At 36.9% G+C, this 16,352-nt stretch overlaps 1 protein-coding gene across 1 annotated transcript; it reads left to right on the forward strand.

Annotated features, from left to right (window-relative positions):
* Positions 1-12,505: 12,505 nt before the first annotated feature.
* Samt2l2 (spermatogenesis associated multipass transmembrane protein 2 like 2) lies at positions 12,506-15,426 on the forward strand. Its single transcript, XM_008773142.4, has 3 exons — positions 12,506-12,592; positions 13,066-13,129; positions 14,636-15,426. Exons 2-3 carry the CDS (start codon positions 13,101-13,103, stop codon positions 15,327-15,329), a joined length of 723 nt encoding a protein of 240 aa, XP_008771364.1. The 5' UTR covers positions 12,506-12,592; positions 13,066-13,100; the 3' UTR covers positions 15,330-15,426.
* Positions 15,427-16,352: the final 926 nt, after the last annotated feature.

Consider the following 16,352-nt stretch of genomic DNA (forward strand, 5'->3'; position numbering starts at 1 on the left):
CATAGACAGACCCATGACACCAGCTGCATATATAGCAGAGATTGGCCTTTTTGGAACCAGTATGATAGAAAGACCTTGGCCTGCTGAATACCCCAGTGTGAGGGCATTTCAGGGTGGGGAGGAAGAAAGGGGTGCACGGTTGAGGAGGGAACACTCATAGAAGAACGTGGATGGGATAGGGGGCCTATGGACAGGAATTCCTGAAAGGGGATAACATTTGAAATATAAATAAATAAATATCCAATAAAAGTAAAAACAGAAGAATTACAAAGAATGTCATGAATTATCTGACAGGCTAATTATTTATGCTTTCTTTCTTCCATAAAGTTATTTTACCAATAATATGTTAACAGATCCCATCAAGGATATTTTAAATTACTAAAAACACTCACGATTCCTTATAGGCATTTGAGTAACATATGATATATACTCCATGCAACGAAGAAAATGTAATCAGGAAAAAATAAACTAAAGTGTTTATTTTGACTTTAAAATTCAATTTGAAATGCTCGAGTTATTAGATTTTTCTTTTATATTATTTTCTTCATTATTATTATCCTCTATCACATCTCTAATTGTTCAATCATTTTTTGATATTTTTAATGTTCTTGTAATTTTTTATTTTCTATGTTTATAATAAATGGTAATTTCTAGAAAAACAGTAATATTTATTTATTAAGGTAATCAAAGTTCTAATATTTTTACCATCTTTATATACATGCTGATAATGAATTAAAAATAAAATTCATATGGGAGTATAAAATATTAACAAAGAACAGAAGACATACTAAGCATCAACAGCATCCCTAAACATGTCACCATACCTGATTTCATGTTCTAGCACAGATCTGTGCTATTGAAACAAAATGATACCAACACAAACATAGACACATTGGTCAGTGTGGTAGAATCAAGAACACAGATTAAATCTTAAGAACTCCGGACATCTTAGTTTTGGTGAATAGTCCAAAGATCCAAAACAAAAGAAAGAAAACATCTTTAAAAATGGAGCTCAGAAAACTGGATATCTACATGTAGAATACCTCATCTAAATTTCAGTTGTTACCATGCAAAGTAACCAAGAGGATCAAGCATGTAGACAAAAGATTTGAAATTCTGAAAGTATTAGTAGAAAGAGTAGCAGATACACTTCAACGTGTTGGGAAAACTAAGAATTCTCGAAACAAAACATATATAATCAGATGAACTATGCAAATTTAAGTCATGAAACATTTATTAAGGATATTATGCTAAATACCAAAAAAGAAGTATGACATCGCACTTCAAATGGTTTAAATAAGAAAAAATGTCACGAACAAGTTTGTTCAGTCATTTTAGTTTTAGTGTATTAAACATGTGGTCAAGTGAATGACAAAGAATAATCTTTACAGGGTCCTTTTAAATAAAATAGGACATTTGACCCAACACTAAATAATGAATGTGTTTTTAACTAATTTGAAAGAAATCACCGTGTAATTCATGTGTGCCCATTAGAACCCAGTCATTGCGCAGGACCCATCACCTAGCTTTATCAGTCATGAAAACAAAAATGTGTACACTTTCTTACTTCTCTTATGGGTGGCAGTCTCTAACATTTGAATTTCCTAGAAGAGAGATAAAAAGGTAAGAATTGTACACTTTCCATGTGCTTTTTATTACACAACTTGAGTATCCTAAGACAGAGAATACCAAAAGAAGGCCTCTGACATATAGGTCAGCCTACTGTTAGATATTTACTCCACTTGTTACATTTTTCTGAATATCATTTAGTGTCAAAAGTGTGTGAATATTATCTTCATGTCCTGCACTGTATAATTAACTGATCTTGTACATGTGTATTAATGACTCTCTGCTATTTTCCTATGTATTAAATGAGACTGACAGCAGTGTGGGTAGCATTTGAGTGTCACTAATATCATGCAGTATTTAAGTAGGTTTAACATAAGCAGAGCATGAGATATTAATGCAATGGTTTGTTTGAATTCACCAGTCAGCAAGGCTTTATTATGAGCAGGAACACGTGCCTATCAGAACATCATTCATTCAGTTTCTTTACCACTGCTTCTGACTCACTCTGTGTTCAATATTCCCAGTGACTTAGAAGATTGGTGATATTGTGATCCTCCAAATGGGTTGCTATACCCTCAGCACAAAAAGGTAAGGTATGACATAGGAGGGCCTTTCTATTTGGTTCTTTATAAAAAGATCATATCTACCCTTGTGTTTCAGAAAAAAACAATACCAAATTCTGCCAAGGTAGCTAATTTGTCTGGCAAAAAAATCATTCTAATCCTGCTTTTGTTTCTTCTTCAAAGCATAATGGTTCTGTGGTCTGCAACTTTAGATATGCCTTGGCAAGAAAAAACTTTTGTTGATTCCCAATTTCCATCTATTGCAAGCCCATCATCATATTTATTAAAATTCCCATGTGGCACTTTTACTGTCCTGACCCTTATGAAAGCACATTCTACAGGAGTCTTTGGAACAGTGGTTAGATGATATTTAATCTCTCCTTGAAAGGAGATGCCTATTATAGATCCCTCAGCATTCTGCATGTGCAATGACAATGACATTATGCATATTCTGGAATCTCTGAAGGTCTATTTCCTCTTTCCTTTCTCTTAAAGGACCCATCAGGATGGCTCAGTATGATTTTCTTATTTTCCTTTTAGTACACTCATAGACCTGAAGTGAAACATCTAAATAAATTGTTTTAATAAACTATGATATGTTATTTTTGAGTCAAAGTTGATATTGGCTCAGCAAAAACCCACTAGATACACTATATGTTGGACCGCAATGATGTCAATTTTCACAAAATGCAATAATGAATAAAAGGTAGATACAGAATGCAAATATACATTATTCTCCATCTTTTACACACATATTGTAGCTTTGATTATTTAATAATTCAAACAACTACCTCACAAATAGTAGAAAGTCAGCATTCTATCATGAAGTTTTATACCAAACTAGTTACAAAGAGAAATTTAAATTTGTGTTCATGAGCCCCCCATGAGCAACTTGAGCCACGGGACCACAGAGGAAAACACCTAACACCATCTGGGATCCCTGTGCATGGGGGCTCCAGGAAAAGGCAGCATAGGCCCTCCTGGTTGCCGCCCTCATGGAGAACTCAAAAGCAGCCCCCTATGAGCAACTTGAGCCACAGGACCACAGGTAAGAAATTTTTCTGCTCCACGTGACCTGCCTGGTGGTCTCAGGACACACAGAGGCAAAATTCCTCTGGAACCGGACACTTCCTGTATTTAGCTGGAGCCCCAACCTGGCTGATCCCGGCCTACAGCTCACTGATCCCAAACCCCTTGGGAGAGAGAGATTACCCCAGACAGGTGGGCACTCCTGAGACTGCAGAGTGGGAGAGACCACAAATACTGCCCACCCCTGCCCACACCCCTGGCCCAAAAGGAAAAATGTATATGACCTCTGGAAACTGGAAGATAGGGGCACTGGAGCAGTAGGTCTCCCGCAGTCCAGACACTGCCTGGACCTGAAGGGATGCAGTCAACATTTCTCTGCATCCAAATCCCATGGGAGGGATAGCTAAACCTTCAGAGGGGCAGACACACCTGGGAAGCCAGAAGAGACTACACTCTGCCTACATTTCTGACTCCAGAGGAAAAAACCTAACACCATCTGGGACCCCAGTGCATGGGGGCTCCCTGAAAAGTTGGAGCAGGACCTCCTGGTTGCCACACTCACGGAGAGTTCAAAACAACCCCCTAGGAGCAAACTTGAGCCCCAGGACCACAGGTAAGACCAACTTTTCTGCTCCAAGCGACCTGCCTGGCGGACTCAGGACACAGGGCAACAGGAACAGCTGAAGACCAGTAGACAAGAAAGACTACACGACTGAAAGCAGAACACACTGTTCCCATAACTGGCTGAAAGAAAACAGGAAAATAGGTCTACAGCACTCCTGACACACAGGCCTACATGGAGGTCTAGCCACTGTCAGAACAAAGTAAGACCAGAGATAATGTGATGGCAAGAGGAAAGCACAGGAACCCGAGCAACAGAAATCAAGACTACATGGCATCATTGGAGCCTAATACTCCCACCAAAGCAAACACTGAATATCCAAACACACCAGAAAAGCAAGATCTAGATTTAAAATCATATTTGATCATGATGCTGGAGGACTTCAAGAAAAACATAAGGAACACCCTTAGAGAAATGCAGGAAAACATAAATAAACAAGTAGAAGCCTATAGAGAGGAATCACAAAAATCCCTGAAGAATTCCAGGAAAACACAATCAAACAGTTGAAGGAATTAAAAATGGAAATAGAAGCAGTAATGAAAAGACACAGGGAAACAACCCTGGATATAGAAAACCAAAGGAAGAGACAAGGAGCCATAGATACAAGCATCACCAACAGAATACAAGTGATAGAAGAGAGAATTTCAGGAGCAGAAAATTCCATAGAAATCATCGACACGACTGTCAAAGATAATGTAAAACGGAAAAAGCTACTGGTCCAAAACATACAGGAAATCCAGCACTCAATGAGAAGATCAAACCTAAGGATAATAAGTATAGAAGAGAGTGAAGACCCCCAGCTCAAAGGACCAGTAAATATCTTCAAAAAAAATCATAGAAGAAAACTACCCTAACATAAAGAAACAGATGCCCATAAACATACAAGAAGCCTACAGAACTCCAAATAGATTAGACTAGAAAAGAAACTCCTCCCATTACATAATAATCAAAAGAGCAAACACACAAAATAAAGAAAAAGTATTGAAAGCAGTAAGGGAAAAATGTCAAGTAACATATAAAGGCAGACCTATCAGAATCACCAGAATTGTCACCAGAGACTATGACAGCCAGAAGGTCCTGGACAGATGTCATATAGACCCTGGGAGAACACAAATTCCAGCCTAGGTTACTGTATCCAGCAAAACTCTCAATTAACATAGATGGGAAAACCAAGATATTCCATGACAAAAACAAATTTACACAATATCTTTCTACAAATCCAGTGCTACAAAGCATAATAAATGGTAAAGCCCAACATACAGAGGCAAGCTACATCCTAGAAAAGCAAGAAACTTATTGTCTTGACAACAAAACAAAGAGAAGAAGAGCATACAAACATAATCTCACATCCAAATATTAATATAACAGGAAACAATAACCACTATTCCTTAATATCTCTCAATATCAATGGTCTCAACTCCCCAATGTAAAGACATAGATTAACAACCTGGATACGCAATGAGAACCCTGCATTCTGCTGCCTACAGGAAACACACCTCACAAACAAAGACACACACTACCTCAGAGTGAAAGGTAGGAAAACAACTTTCCAAGCAAATGGTCTGAAGAAGCAAGACAGAGTAGCCATTCTATTGTGGAATAAAATTGATTTTTAACTAAAACACATCAAAAAAGATAAGGAAGGGCACTTCATATTCATCAAAGGAAAAATCCACCAAGATGAACTCTCAATCTTAAATAACTATGCTCCAAATACAAGGGCACCTACATACATAAAAGAAACCTTACTAGAGATCAAAGCACACATTGCACCTCACACAATAACAGTAGGAGATTTCAACACCCCACTCTCATCAATGGACAGATCATGGAAACAGAAATTAAACAGAGATATAGATAGACTAAGAGAAATCATGAACCAAATGGACTTAACAGATATTTATATAACATTCTACCCTAAAGCAAAAGGATATACATTCTTCTGAGCACCTCATGGTACTGTCTCCAAAATTGACCATCTAATTGGTAATAAAACAGGCCTCAACAGATACAGAAAGATAGAAATATTCCCATGCGTTCTATCAGACTACCACGGGCTAAAGCTGTACTTCAATAACAAGAAGTGAAGAACACCCACATGTACATGGAAGTTGAACAATGCTCTATTCAAAGATAACTTGGTCAAAGAAGAAATAAAGGAAGAAATTGAAGACTTCATAGATATTAATGAAAATGAAGGTACAACATACCAAAACTTATGGGACACAATTTAAGCTGTGCTAAGAGGAAAACTCATAGCTCTTAATGTCTGCAGAAAGAAACAGGAGAGTGCAAATATCCACAGCTTGACAGCACACCTAACAGCTCTAGAATAAAAAGAAGCAAGTAACCCAGGAGGAGTAGAAGGCAGGAAAGAATCAAACTCAGAGCTGAAATCAACCAAGGAGAAACGAAAAGGACTATACACAGAATCAACAGAAGCAAAAGTTGGTTCTTTGTGAAAATCCACAGGATAGACAAACCCTTTGGCAGACTAACAAGAGGACACAGAGAGTGTGTCCAAATTAACAAAAGCAGAAATGAAAAGGGAGACATAACTACAGAATCAGAGGAAATTCAAAAAATCATCAGATCCTACGACAAAAGCCTATATTCAACAAAACTTGAAAATCTGCAGGAAATGGAGAATTTCCTAAACAGGTACCAGGTACCGAAGTTAAATCAGGAACAGATAAACCATTTAAACAACTCCATAACTCCTAACAAAATAGAAGCAGTCATTAAAGGTCTCCCAACCAAAAAGAGCCCAGGTCCTGACAGGTTTAGTGCAGAATTCTGTCAGACCTTCATAGAAGACCTCAAAGCAATACTATCCAAACTATTCCACAAAATTGAAACAGATGGAGCACTACCGAATTCCTTCTATGAAGTCACATTTACTCTAATACCTAAACCACACAAAGATCCAACAAAGAAAGAGAACTTCAGACAAATTTCCCTCATGAATATAAATGCAAAATAGTCAATAAAATTCTGGCAAACCGAATCCAAGAGCACATCACAAGAATCATCCACCATGATCAAGTTGGCTTCATCCCAGGCATGCAGGGATGATTTAATATATGGAAAACCAACAATGTAATCCATTATATAAACAAACTGAAAGAACAAAACCACATGATCATTTCATTAGATGCTGAGAGAGCATTTGAAAAATTCAACAACTCTTCATGATAAAAGTCCTGGAAAGAGTAGGAATTCAAGTCCCATACCTAACCATAGTAAAAGCCATATACAACAATCCAGTCGCTAATATTAAACGAAATGGAGAAAAACTGAAGCAATCCCACTAAAATCAGGGACTAAAAAAGGCTGCCCACTCTCTCCTTACTTATTCAATATAGTTCTTGAAGTTATAGCCAGAGCAATAAGAAAACAAAAGGAGATCAAGGGATACAGATTGGAAAAGAAGTCAAAAATATCACTATTTGCAGATGATATGATAGTATATTTAAGTGATCCCAAAAGTTCCACCAGAGAAATAATGAAGCTTACATACAACTTCGGCAATGTGGCTGGGTATAAAATTAACTCAAATAAATCACTAGCCTTCCTCTACACAAAAGAGAAATAAGCCAAGGAAGAAAGTAGGGAAACGACACCCTTCATAATAGTCCCAAATAATATAAAATACCTCGTTGTGACTTTAAACAAGGAAGTAAAAGATCTGTACAATAAGAACTTCAAGCCTCTGAAGAAAGAAATTGAAGAAGACCTCGTAAGATGGAAAGAGCTCCCATGCTCATGGCTGTGCAGGATTAATATAGTAAAAATGGCCATTTTACCAAATCCGATCTACAGATTCAATGCAATCCTCATCAAATACCAATTCAATTCTTCAGAGGGTTAGACAGAACAATTTGAAAATTCATCTGGAATAACAAAAAACCCAGGATAGCTAAAACTACCCTCAACAATAAAAGGCCTTCTGGGGGAATCACTATCCCTGAAATCAAGCAGTATTACAGAGCAATAGTGATTAAAAAAACCCCTGCATGGTATTGGTAAAGAGACAGACAGATAGACCAGAGGAATAGAATTGAAGGCCCAGAAATGAACCCACACACCTATGGTCACTTGGTTTTTGACAAAGGAGCCAAAACCATTCAATAGAAAAAAGATAGGATTTTCAGCAATGGTGCTGGTTCAAGTGGAGGTCAACATGTAGAAGAATGCAGATTGATCCATGCTTATCACCCTGTACAAAGCTTAAGTACAAGTGGAGCAGGGACCTCCCCATCAAACCAGATACACTCAAACTAATAGAAGAAAAAGTGGGGAAGCTTCTCGAACACATGGGCACTGGAAAAAATTTCCCGAATATATACCAATGGCTTATGGTCTAAGATCAAGAGTCAACAATTGGGATCTCATTTAACTGCAAATCTTGTGTAAGGCAAAGGACACTTTTGTTAGGACAAAACGGCAACCAACATATTGGGAAAAGATCTTTACCAATCCTGCAACTGATAGATGGCTTATATCCAAAATATACAAAGAACTCAAGAAGTTAGACTGCAGGGAGACGAATAATCCTATTAAATAATGGGGTTCAGAAGTAAACAAATAATTCAAAGCTGAGGAATGACAAATGGCTGAGAAACACCTAAAGAAATGTTCAACACCTTTAGTCATGAGGGAAATGCAAATCAAAACAACCCTGAGATTTCACCTCACACCAGTGAGAATGGCTAAGATCTAAAACTCAGGTGACAGCAAATGCTGGCAAGGATGTGGAGAAAGAGGAACACTCCTTCATTGTTGGTGGGATTGCAGACTGGTACAACCATTCTGGCAATCAGTCTGGAGGATCCTCAGAAAATCGGACATTGAACTACCTGAGGATCCAGCTATACCTCTTTTGGGCATATACCCAAAAGATGCCCCAACATGAAACAAAGGCACATGTTTCACTATGTTCATAGTAGCCTTATTTATAATAGCCACAAGCTAGAAAGAACCCAGATGCCCTTCAACAGAGTAATGGATACAGAAAATTGGTACATCTACACAATGGAATATTACTCAGCTATCAAAAACAATGACTTTACGAAATTCATAGGCAAATGGATGGAACTGGAAATATCATCCTGAGTGAGGTAACCCAATCAGAGAAAAACACACATGGTATGCAGTCATTGATAAGTGAATATTAGCCCAAATGCTCGAATTACCCTAGATGCACAGGACACATGAATCTCCAGAAGGAAGACCAAAATGTGAATGCTTCACTCCTTCTTTAAAAGAGGAACAAGAATACCCTTGCCAGGGAATAGGAAGGCAAAGTTTAGAACAGACGCTGAAGGAACGCCCATTCAGAGCTTGCCCCACATGTGCCCTATACATATACAGCCACCAAACTAGATAACATGGATGAAGAAAAGAAATGCAGGCCGACAGGAACCGGATATAGATCTCTCCCGAGCGACACCATGAGAGCATGTCAAATACTCCTGAGAGGCTCTGCAAGAACCGTACTGATATAGATGAGGATGCATGCAGCTAACCATTGAATTGAATAAGCAGACCCCAATGGAGGGGTTTAGAGAAAAAAACTGAAGGAGCTGAAGGGTTTTCCATCACCATAGGAAGAACAACAATATTAGCCAATCAGATCACACCATAGATCACACGACTATACCACCAACCCATAAGTATGCGTGTAAGGACCCATGAATCCAGTCACATATTAGCAGAGGACACCATTTTCCAGCAACCATAAGAGGAATAGCCCTTGGTCCTGTGAAGGCTCATTTGCCCAATGTAGGGGAAGGCCAATGTGTTGAGATTGAGCTGGGTGTGAGGGAGTAGGAACATCCTCATAGAAACAACATGAGTGTGGAGAGGTTATAGAAGAGGGGGAAGGGATGGCATTTGAAATGTAAATATATATACTAACCAGGAAAATAATATTATAAAATAAAATAAAATTAAGTCAAATAAATAATTAGCCTTCCTCAACTCAAAGAGTTAAGATTCTGTGAATGAAATTAGGGAAACAACACCCTTTACAGTAGCCACAAATAATGTAAAATGCCTAGGTGTGACTCTGACCAAATATGTGAAATGTCTGTATGACAAGATGGGAAGAACTCCCATAGTCATGGATGGTTAGGAAAAATATAGTAAAAATTTACATCATTCTGCAGTCTACAGAATCAGTTTAATCCTGATAAAATTCCTGCTCCATTATACATAGGATTATAAAGAGCAATGTGCAAATTCATTTGGAAAAGCAAAGACCCAGGAGAGCAAAACAAGCACTCTGGAAAATCAGTCTGGTGGTTTCTTAGAAAATCCATCATAGTACTACTACCTGATGATCCAGCTATATCACTCATGGGTATACACCCAAAAGTTGCTCCAACATACAACAAAGACACATGCTCCACTATGTTGATAGCAGCCTTATTTATAATAGGCAGAAGCTGTAGCAAACAGAGATGTCTTTCAACAGAGGTTTGGATAAATAATGTGGTATGTCTCCACAATGGATTACTACTCAGCTGTTTAAAACAAACCTTCATGAAATTCTTAGACAAATGGATGGAACTAGAAAATATCATCCAAAGTGAGGTAACCCAATCATGAAACACAACAACAACGACAACAACAACAACAACTACAACAACAACAACAACAGCAGCAACAAAACCCCACATATGTTATGAACTCACTGATAAGTGGGTATTAGCCCAAAAGCTCTGATTACCCAAGATACCATCCTCAGACCACACGAAGCTCAAGAAGGAGAGCCAAAGTGTAGATGCTTTAGTCTTTTGTATAAGGGGGCACAGATATATTCATAGGAGGAGATATGGAGACAGAGTTTGTATGAGAGACAAAGCAATGGCTATGCAGAGATTTCCCCAACTTAGGATCCAACCCATATACATATAGCCACCAAAAACAGACAATATTGCTGATACCAGGAGTACATTCTGACAGGAGTGTGATATAGCTCTCTCCTGAGAGGCTTAGCCAGAGCATAACAAATACAGAGGATACTGGTAGCAGCCAAACATTGATCTGAGAACAGGGTTCCCATTGGAAGAGTTAGAGAGAGGACTGAAGGAGCTGAAGGGTCTTGCAACCTCATATGAACAAAAATACCGACCAGTCAGAGTTCCCAGGGACAAAAATCTACCCAGAGTTTACACATGGCCAGACCCATGGTTCTAGCAGCATATCTAGCAGAGATTGGCCTTTTCGGGCACCAGTATGATGAGAAGCCCTTTGTCATGCTGGATCCCCCAGTGTAGGGGAGTTTCAGGGCTCAGAGGAGGGAAAGGGTGAATAGTTGTGGTAGGGGGACATACTCATAGAAGAAGAATGATGGTATAAGGGGATATATGGACAGGAATCCCTGAAATGTGATAATATTTGAAATGTAAATTAAAAATATCCAGTAAAATAATCCAATAAAATAAAAAGGTAGAGCTACAAAGAATGTTATGAATTATCTGACAGGCTAATTATTTATGCTTTCTTTCTTCCATAAAGTTATTTTAGCAATAATATATTAAAAGTTCCCTTAAAGGATGTTTTAAATTACTAACATTGCCCACAATTTCTTACGGGCATTTTAGTGACACATGATCTATACTCCATGCAAAGAAGAAAAAGTAATCAGGGAAGAATAAATTAAAGTCTATATTTTTATTTTAAAATGCAATTTGAAATGTTTGAGTTAGTAGATTTTTCTTTTATATCATTTTCTTCATAATTATTGTCCTTAATAGGAACTCTAATGGTTGAGTTATTGCTTGACATTTTTTATGTACTTATAATTTTTATAATAAATATTAATATCTAGGAAAACAGTAATCTTTATATATTTAGGTAATCAAAGTTATAACCTTTTTACCATCTTTATGTACATGTTGATAGCAAATTAAAAATAAAATTAATATGGAAGTATGAAATACAACAGAGAATAAAAGACATCCTAGGCAGAAACGGAATCCCTAGTCATGTTACCATACCTGATTTTGTGTTCTAGCACACATCTATAGTGTTAATACAAAATGTTTCCAACACAAACAAAGAGACATAGATCTGTGTAGTAGAACCAAGAACTCAGATTAATTCTAAAGAACTGCAGACATCTAGGTTTTGGTGAAAAAACCAAAGATGCACAACAAAAGAAAGAAAACATCTTTCAAAATGGAGCTGTGAAAACTGAATATCTACATGCCGAACTCCTAATCTAGATTTCAGTTCTTATCATGCAAAGTAACCAAGAGGATCAAGTGTGTACACAAAAGATCTGGAATTCTGAAAGTAGTAGTAGAAGCAGTAGCAAATACACTTCAACTTGTTGGGAAAACTAAGGATTCGCTAAACAAAACATACATAATCAGATGAACTATGCAAATTTAATTTATGTAATAAAACATTTTATTAAGGATATTCTGTTAAGTACCAAAAAAGAAGTATATCATTGTACTTCAAATGGTTTAATTAAGGAAAAAATCACTAACAAGTTTGTTCAGTAATTTTAGTTTTAGTTAATTGAACATGTGGTCAAATGAATGACCAAGAATAATTTTCACAGGTTCTGTTTAAATAAAATAGCATATTTGACCTATCACCAAATAATGAATGTGTTTTTAAGTAATTTGAAAGAATTTTTGCAATTCATGTGCCCACATTAGAATCCAGTCATTGCGCAGGACCCATCACCTAGATTTAGTAGTCATGGAAACATAAGAATGTGTACATTTTCTTACTTCTCTTATGGATGGCAGTCTCTAACATTTGAACTTCCTAGAAGAGAGAGAAAACGGTAAGAATTGTAATTTTTCCATGTGCTTTTCATTCGTCACCTTCACTATCCTACGATAGAGAATACCAAAGAAAGCCTCTGACTTATGGATCAGGCTACTGTTAGACATGTACTCCACTTGAGTAATATTCTGAATATCATTAAGTGTCAGAATTGTGTGAATATTTGGTCCTCAGGTCCTGCACTGTGTTTCTAACTGATCTTGTACATGTGTGTTAGTGATTCTGTGCTATTTACCTATGTATTAAATGAGATTTTTAGCAGTGTTGGTAACATCGGAGTGTTAATAATTTACTGAAGAGTTTAAAGTAGGATCAAGTTAAGCAAAGCATGAGCTATTAATGCTTCTGTTCATGTGAATTCACCAGTAAACAAGACTTTCTTATGAGGAAGAGCATGTGCCTATCAGAACAACTTTCATTTAGATACTTTACCACTACTTCTGACTCTCTCTCTCTGTTCAATATTTCCAGTGACTTAGAAGATTGGTGATATCATCATCGTCCAAATGGGTTGCTATACCCTGAAAACAAAAAGGTAAAATATGACTTATGAAGGCTTTCTATTTTTTTTTTTTACAAAAATCTCATATCTCTCATTGGGATTCAGAAAAGACTAGTACGATATTCTGCAAGCTAGCAAATTTGTCTGGGACCACATCATTCTACATCCTGCTTCTTTTATCCTTCAAAGCATAATGGTTCTGTGGTCTGCTGCTTTAGATATGCCTTGGTAAGAAATTTTGTATATTGATTCCCAATCAATTTCCATCCACTGCAATCCCATAATCATGTTTATTAAATTTCCCATGTGGCACTTTTACTGTCTTGATCATTTTAGAGAGCACATTCCACAGGATTCTTTGGAAGTGTTCTTAGCTGACAGCTAATCTATCCTTGAAAGGAGATGCATATTATAAACCCCTCAGCCTTCTGCATGTTCAAGGACAATGACATTATGCACATGCTGGAATCACTGAAAGTCTTTTCACTCTTTCGTTTCTCTTAAAAGACTCATCAGGATGTCTCAGTATGATGTCTCATTTTCCTTTTAGCACACCCAAAGAACTGAATTAAAAGATCTAAATAAGTTATTTTATAATAAAAATATATGAAATGTTATTTTTGAGTTGAAGATGATATTGGCTCAGCAAAAATCCTCTAGATCCATTATATGTTGCACCACAATGAAGTCATTTTTTATGAAGTGCCATATTGTATAAAATGGAGATACAGAACGCACATACATACTGTAGTTTTGATTATATTATAAATCACTTCTACACAACGCTTATAGTAGCATATAAGCATTCTAACATGACATTTTACACCAAACTAGTTTCAATGAGAAATTTATGTTGGTTTTCATTTTGATTTTAATTATTAAAAAATTAAACACATTGTTCTATAGAACTGCATACACACTAGGATAATATCTATAGAATTATGACAATATCTGCTTCATCAGTCTTGACAAACTTTATATTCCCATTGTGATATCATTTATGTTTAGAATTCCTGGTATTAAAGAAGTCAGAGATGCCATGGTTTGACATAAATGGGCATACCATGTGCATTATTTTTCTTTTGTCTTTTTTCTCAAGCATTATTCTGATATTAAAGTGCTCCTGTAAGCATCATGCTGTAATCAAGTTCAATAAGTTGAGCATTCGTCTGTTGCAAAACTAAATAAGGTTTATTATTCTGTTTTTCAAAGAGATCTGCAATAAGAATCACCTTAAATGATTCTTCAAACTCTTATTTTAACATTAACTTTAAGTATCAAAATAGTCAAGAAACAGCAAAATATTAATATTTGAACATTTTACAATGGAGATGTCTGCCACAATCACAGATCTCAAGTATGCATATTTATACTTAACTTGTGTGTAGAATTCTAACGCCTATGTACCTCATTGAAATACAACATGGAGATAACGGGAGCAAGGAATGTGTACTTCATAACTGTATACTATGATTCATTCAGTTTTTCACATTTGTGTTCCTGGTTGATTCTGTAATTGTACTGTCTCATCATCTTCAGATTTGCAGGAGTGAAGGAATGGATATTCAGAGTGATTGGCTTCCTTTGCAGTCTATTATCTTCAGGGTTTGGAATAATTCTTGCAAGCAGCAAATACTGGCGCCTCTGGGAATTCGACAATACGGTTGTCCAGCTTGTTTACATTGGACTCTGGGAAGCTTATTACCACTGGGAATTTAAATTCTCTGGTACTGAAACCATAATTCTGGTGCACAGCCCTGTCAACTCGACCTGGACAATTTCACCTGAATTTCGATGTGCACAGAACCTGATATTAATGGCAATGCTGATAAAACCTGTTGTTGTGATTTTTAGCTCAGCAGCCATTAGGGTGAGCATAATCAAAGCCTCAGTTTCTGAGATTCAGATAGTGTGCTACAAGTGCTCTGTCTTAATTCTGATCATCAGTAGCCTTTGTACCATTATTTCTGTGACCTGGAACCATGTAGTAGATCTCTATGGCAAAACCACCCTTGACTTTCCACCAAACTTTCCAGTAAAGAAAGAAGCCCTGATAAAGAAACACAGCACTTATGTGTTTCCAATAGGGCTTCTAACAACCACCCTGTCACTCTTTGGAGTGATTATGTTCCTCTTTGAGATCAAGTCATTGAAAGTTCAGAGTAACCTGAATGTCCAGCATGCTTCTAAACAGGCTGATGACATGTACATAAATGAGAGTGCTGTTGCTTGAAAAAGTGCCAGGAGACTCCCTGACAAAATTTCCTACACCCAAACAGTGCTACTGTAATCGTGCACTTATTCAAAATAAAATACCATAGTGCTTTTCAGGGTATGTCTGAAGCTTTTATTTTCTTCTTCATGACGATGGTGATGCTTTCCTTAAAGGTATTCACATCTTAAACTCTGCATTCCAAGATTATGTGTTCAGGCATAAATCATAGAACCAAAACTAGGTTAGAATTTTGTTTTTAAATAAAATCACCACACAGGCATTTAAGCGTTCATCAGATTGGGGACACTTAACACCTAATATGTCTTGTATGCAGAGCAGTACTACTAGTCTGTTAGTACTGCTGAAAGTTCTGCTTTCTTTAATAAAGTAAGGCAAACTATTCACAGAGTATTCTGACTGTTCTCAAGCCTCCCACCATATGGCACTTTCTGAAATGCCCAAACATTTCCAATAGGTTTGATGCAGTAAACTGTTCCCTGCAGGGAACAACTGGGTAGGATTTGGGCATGATTCATATGTATGGAAGCCCTTCAAGGGTATTAGACTAAATTCTGCTATGCTCCAGGTAATGCCCGGGATCCACTCAGAATCAAAGAGTGAACAAGTGCTTCCATAGAAGTAATGAATTACTCCCTTCAAACTAGAGGGATGGTAGAGTGAACTGATGTTCTAATTCAGCAGAGGAAACAAAGAGCCAGCAAGACAAGGGAACGTTTCAGAACATTATGGTCCAGGGAATCTCATGTCTCTGACTGACTAGCAATTAGTCTGTTTCTGTGGCTCTGACTGACTGGCAACCCCGATTGTTTATTTATACAGGTTTTCAAGAACAAAGACAGACTATTGAGTATTCAAGAAGTAGAGACTATGTGTTTGTTTTTTCATTATATTTATTATATGGTTATGAATTAAGCCACAGTTGGAAAGTACATGCAGAACACCTTTTAATTTTATTATCATTCCAATGTCTCCAATTTAAAGACATTAAGGATTATCTCTTCCAAAGCAAACAAACATGTT

The sequence above is a fragment of the Rattus norvegicus genome, chromosome X (genome assembly GCF_036323735.1).
Source record: "Rattus norvegicus strain BN/NHsdMcwi chromosome X, GRCr8, whole genome shotgun sequence".
NCBI lineage: Eukaryota > Metazoa > Chordata > Mammalia > Rodentia > Muridae > Rattus > Rattus norvegicus.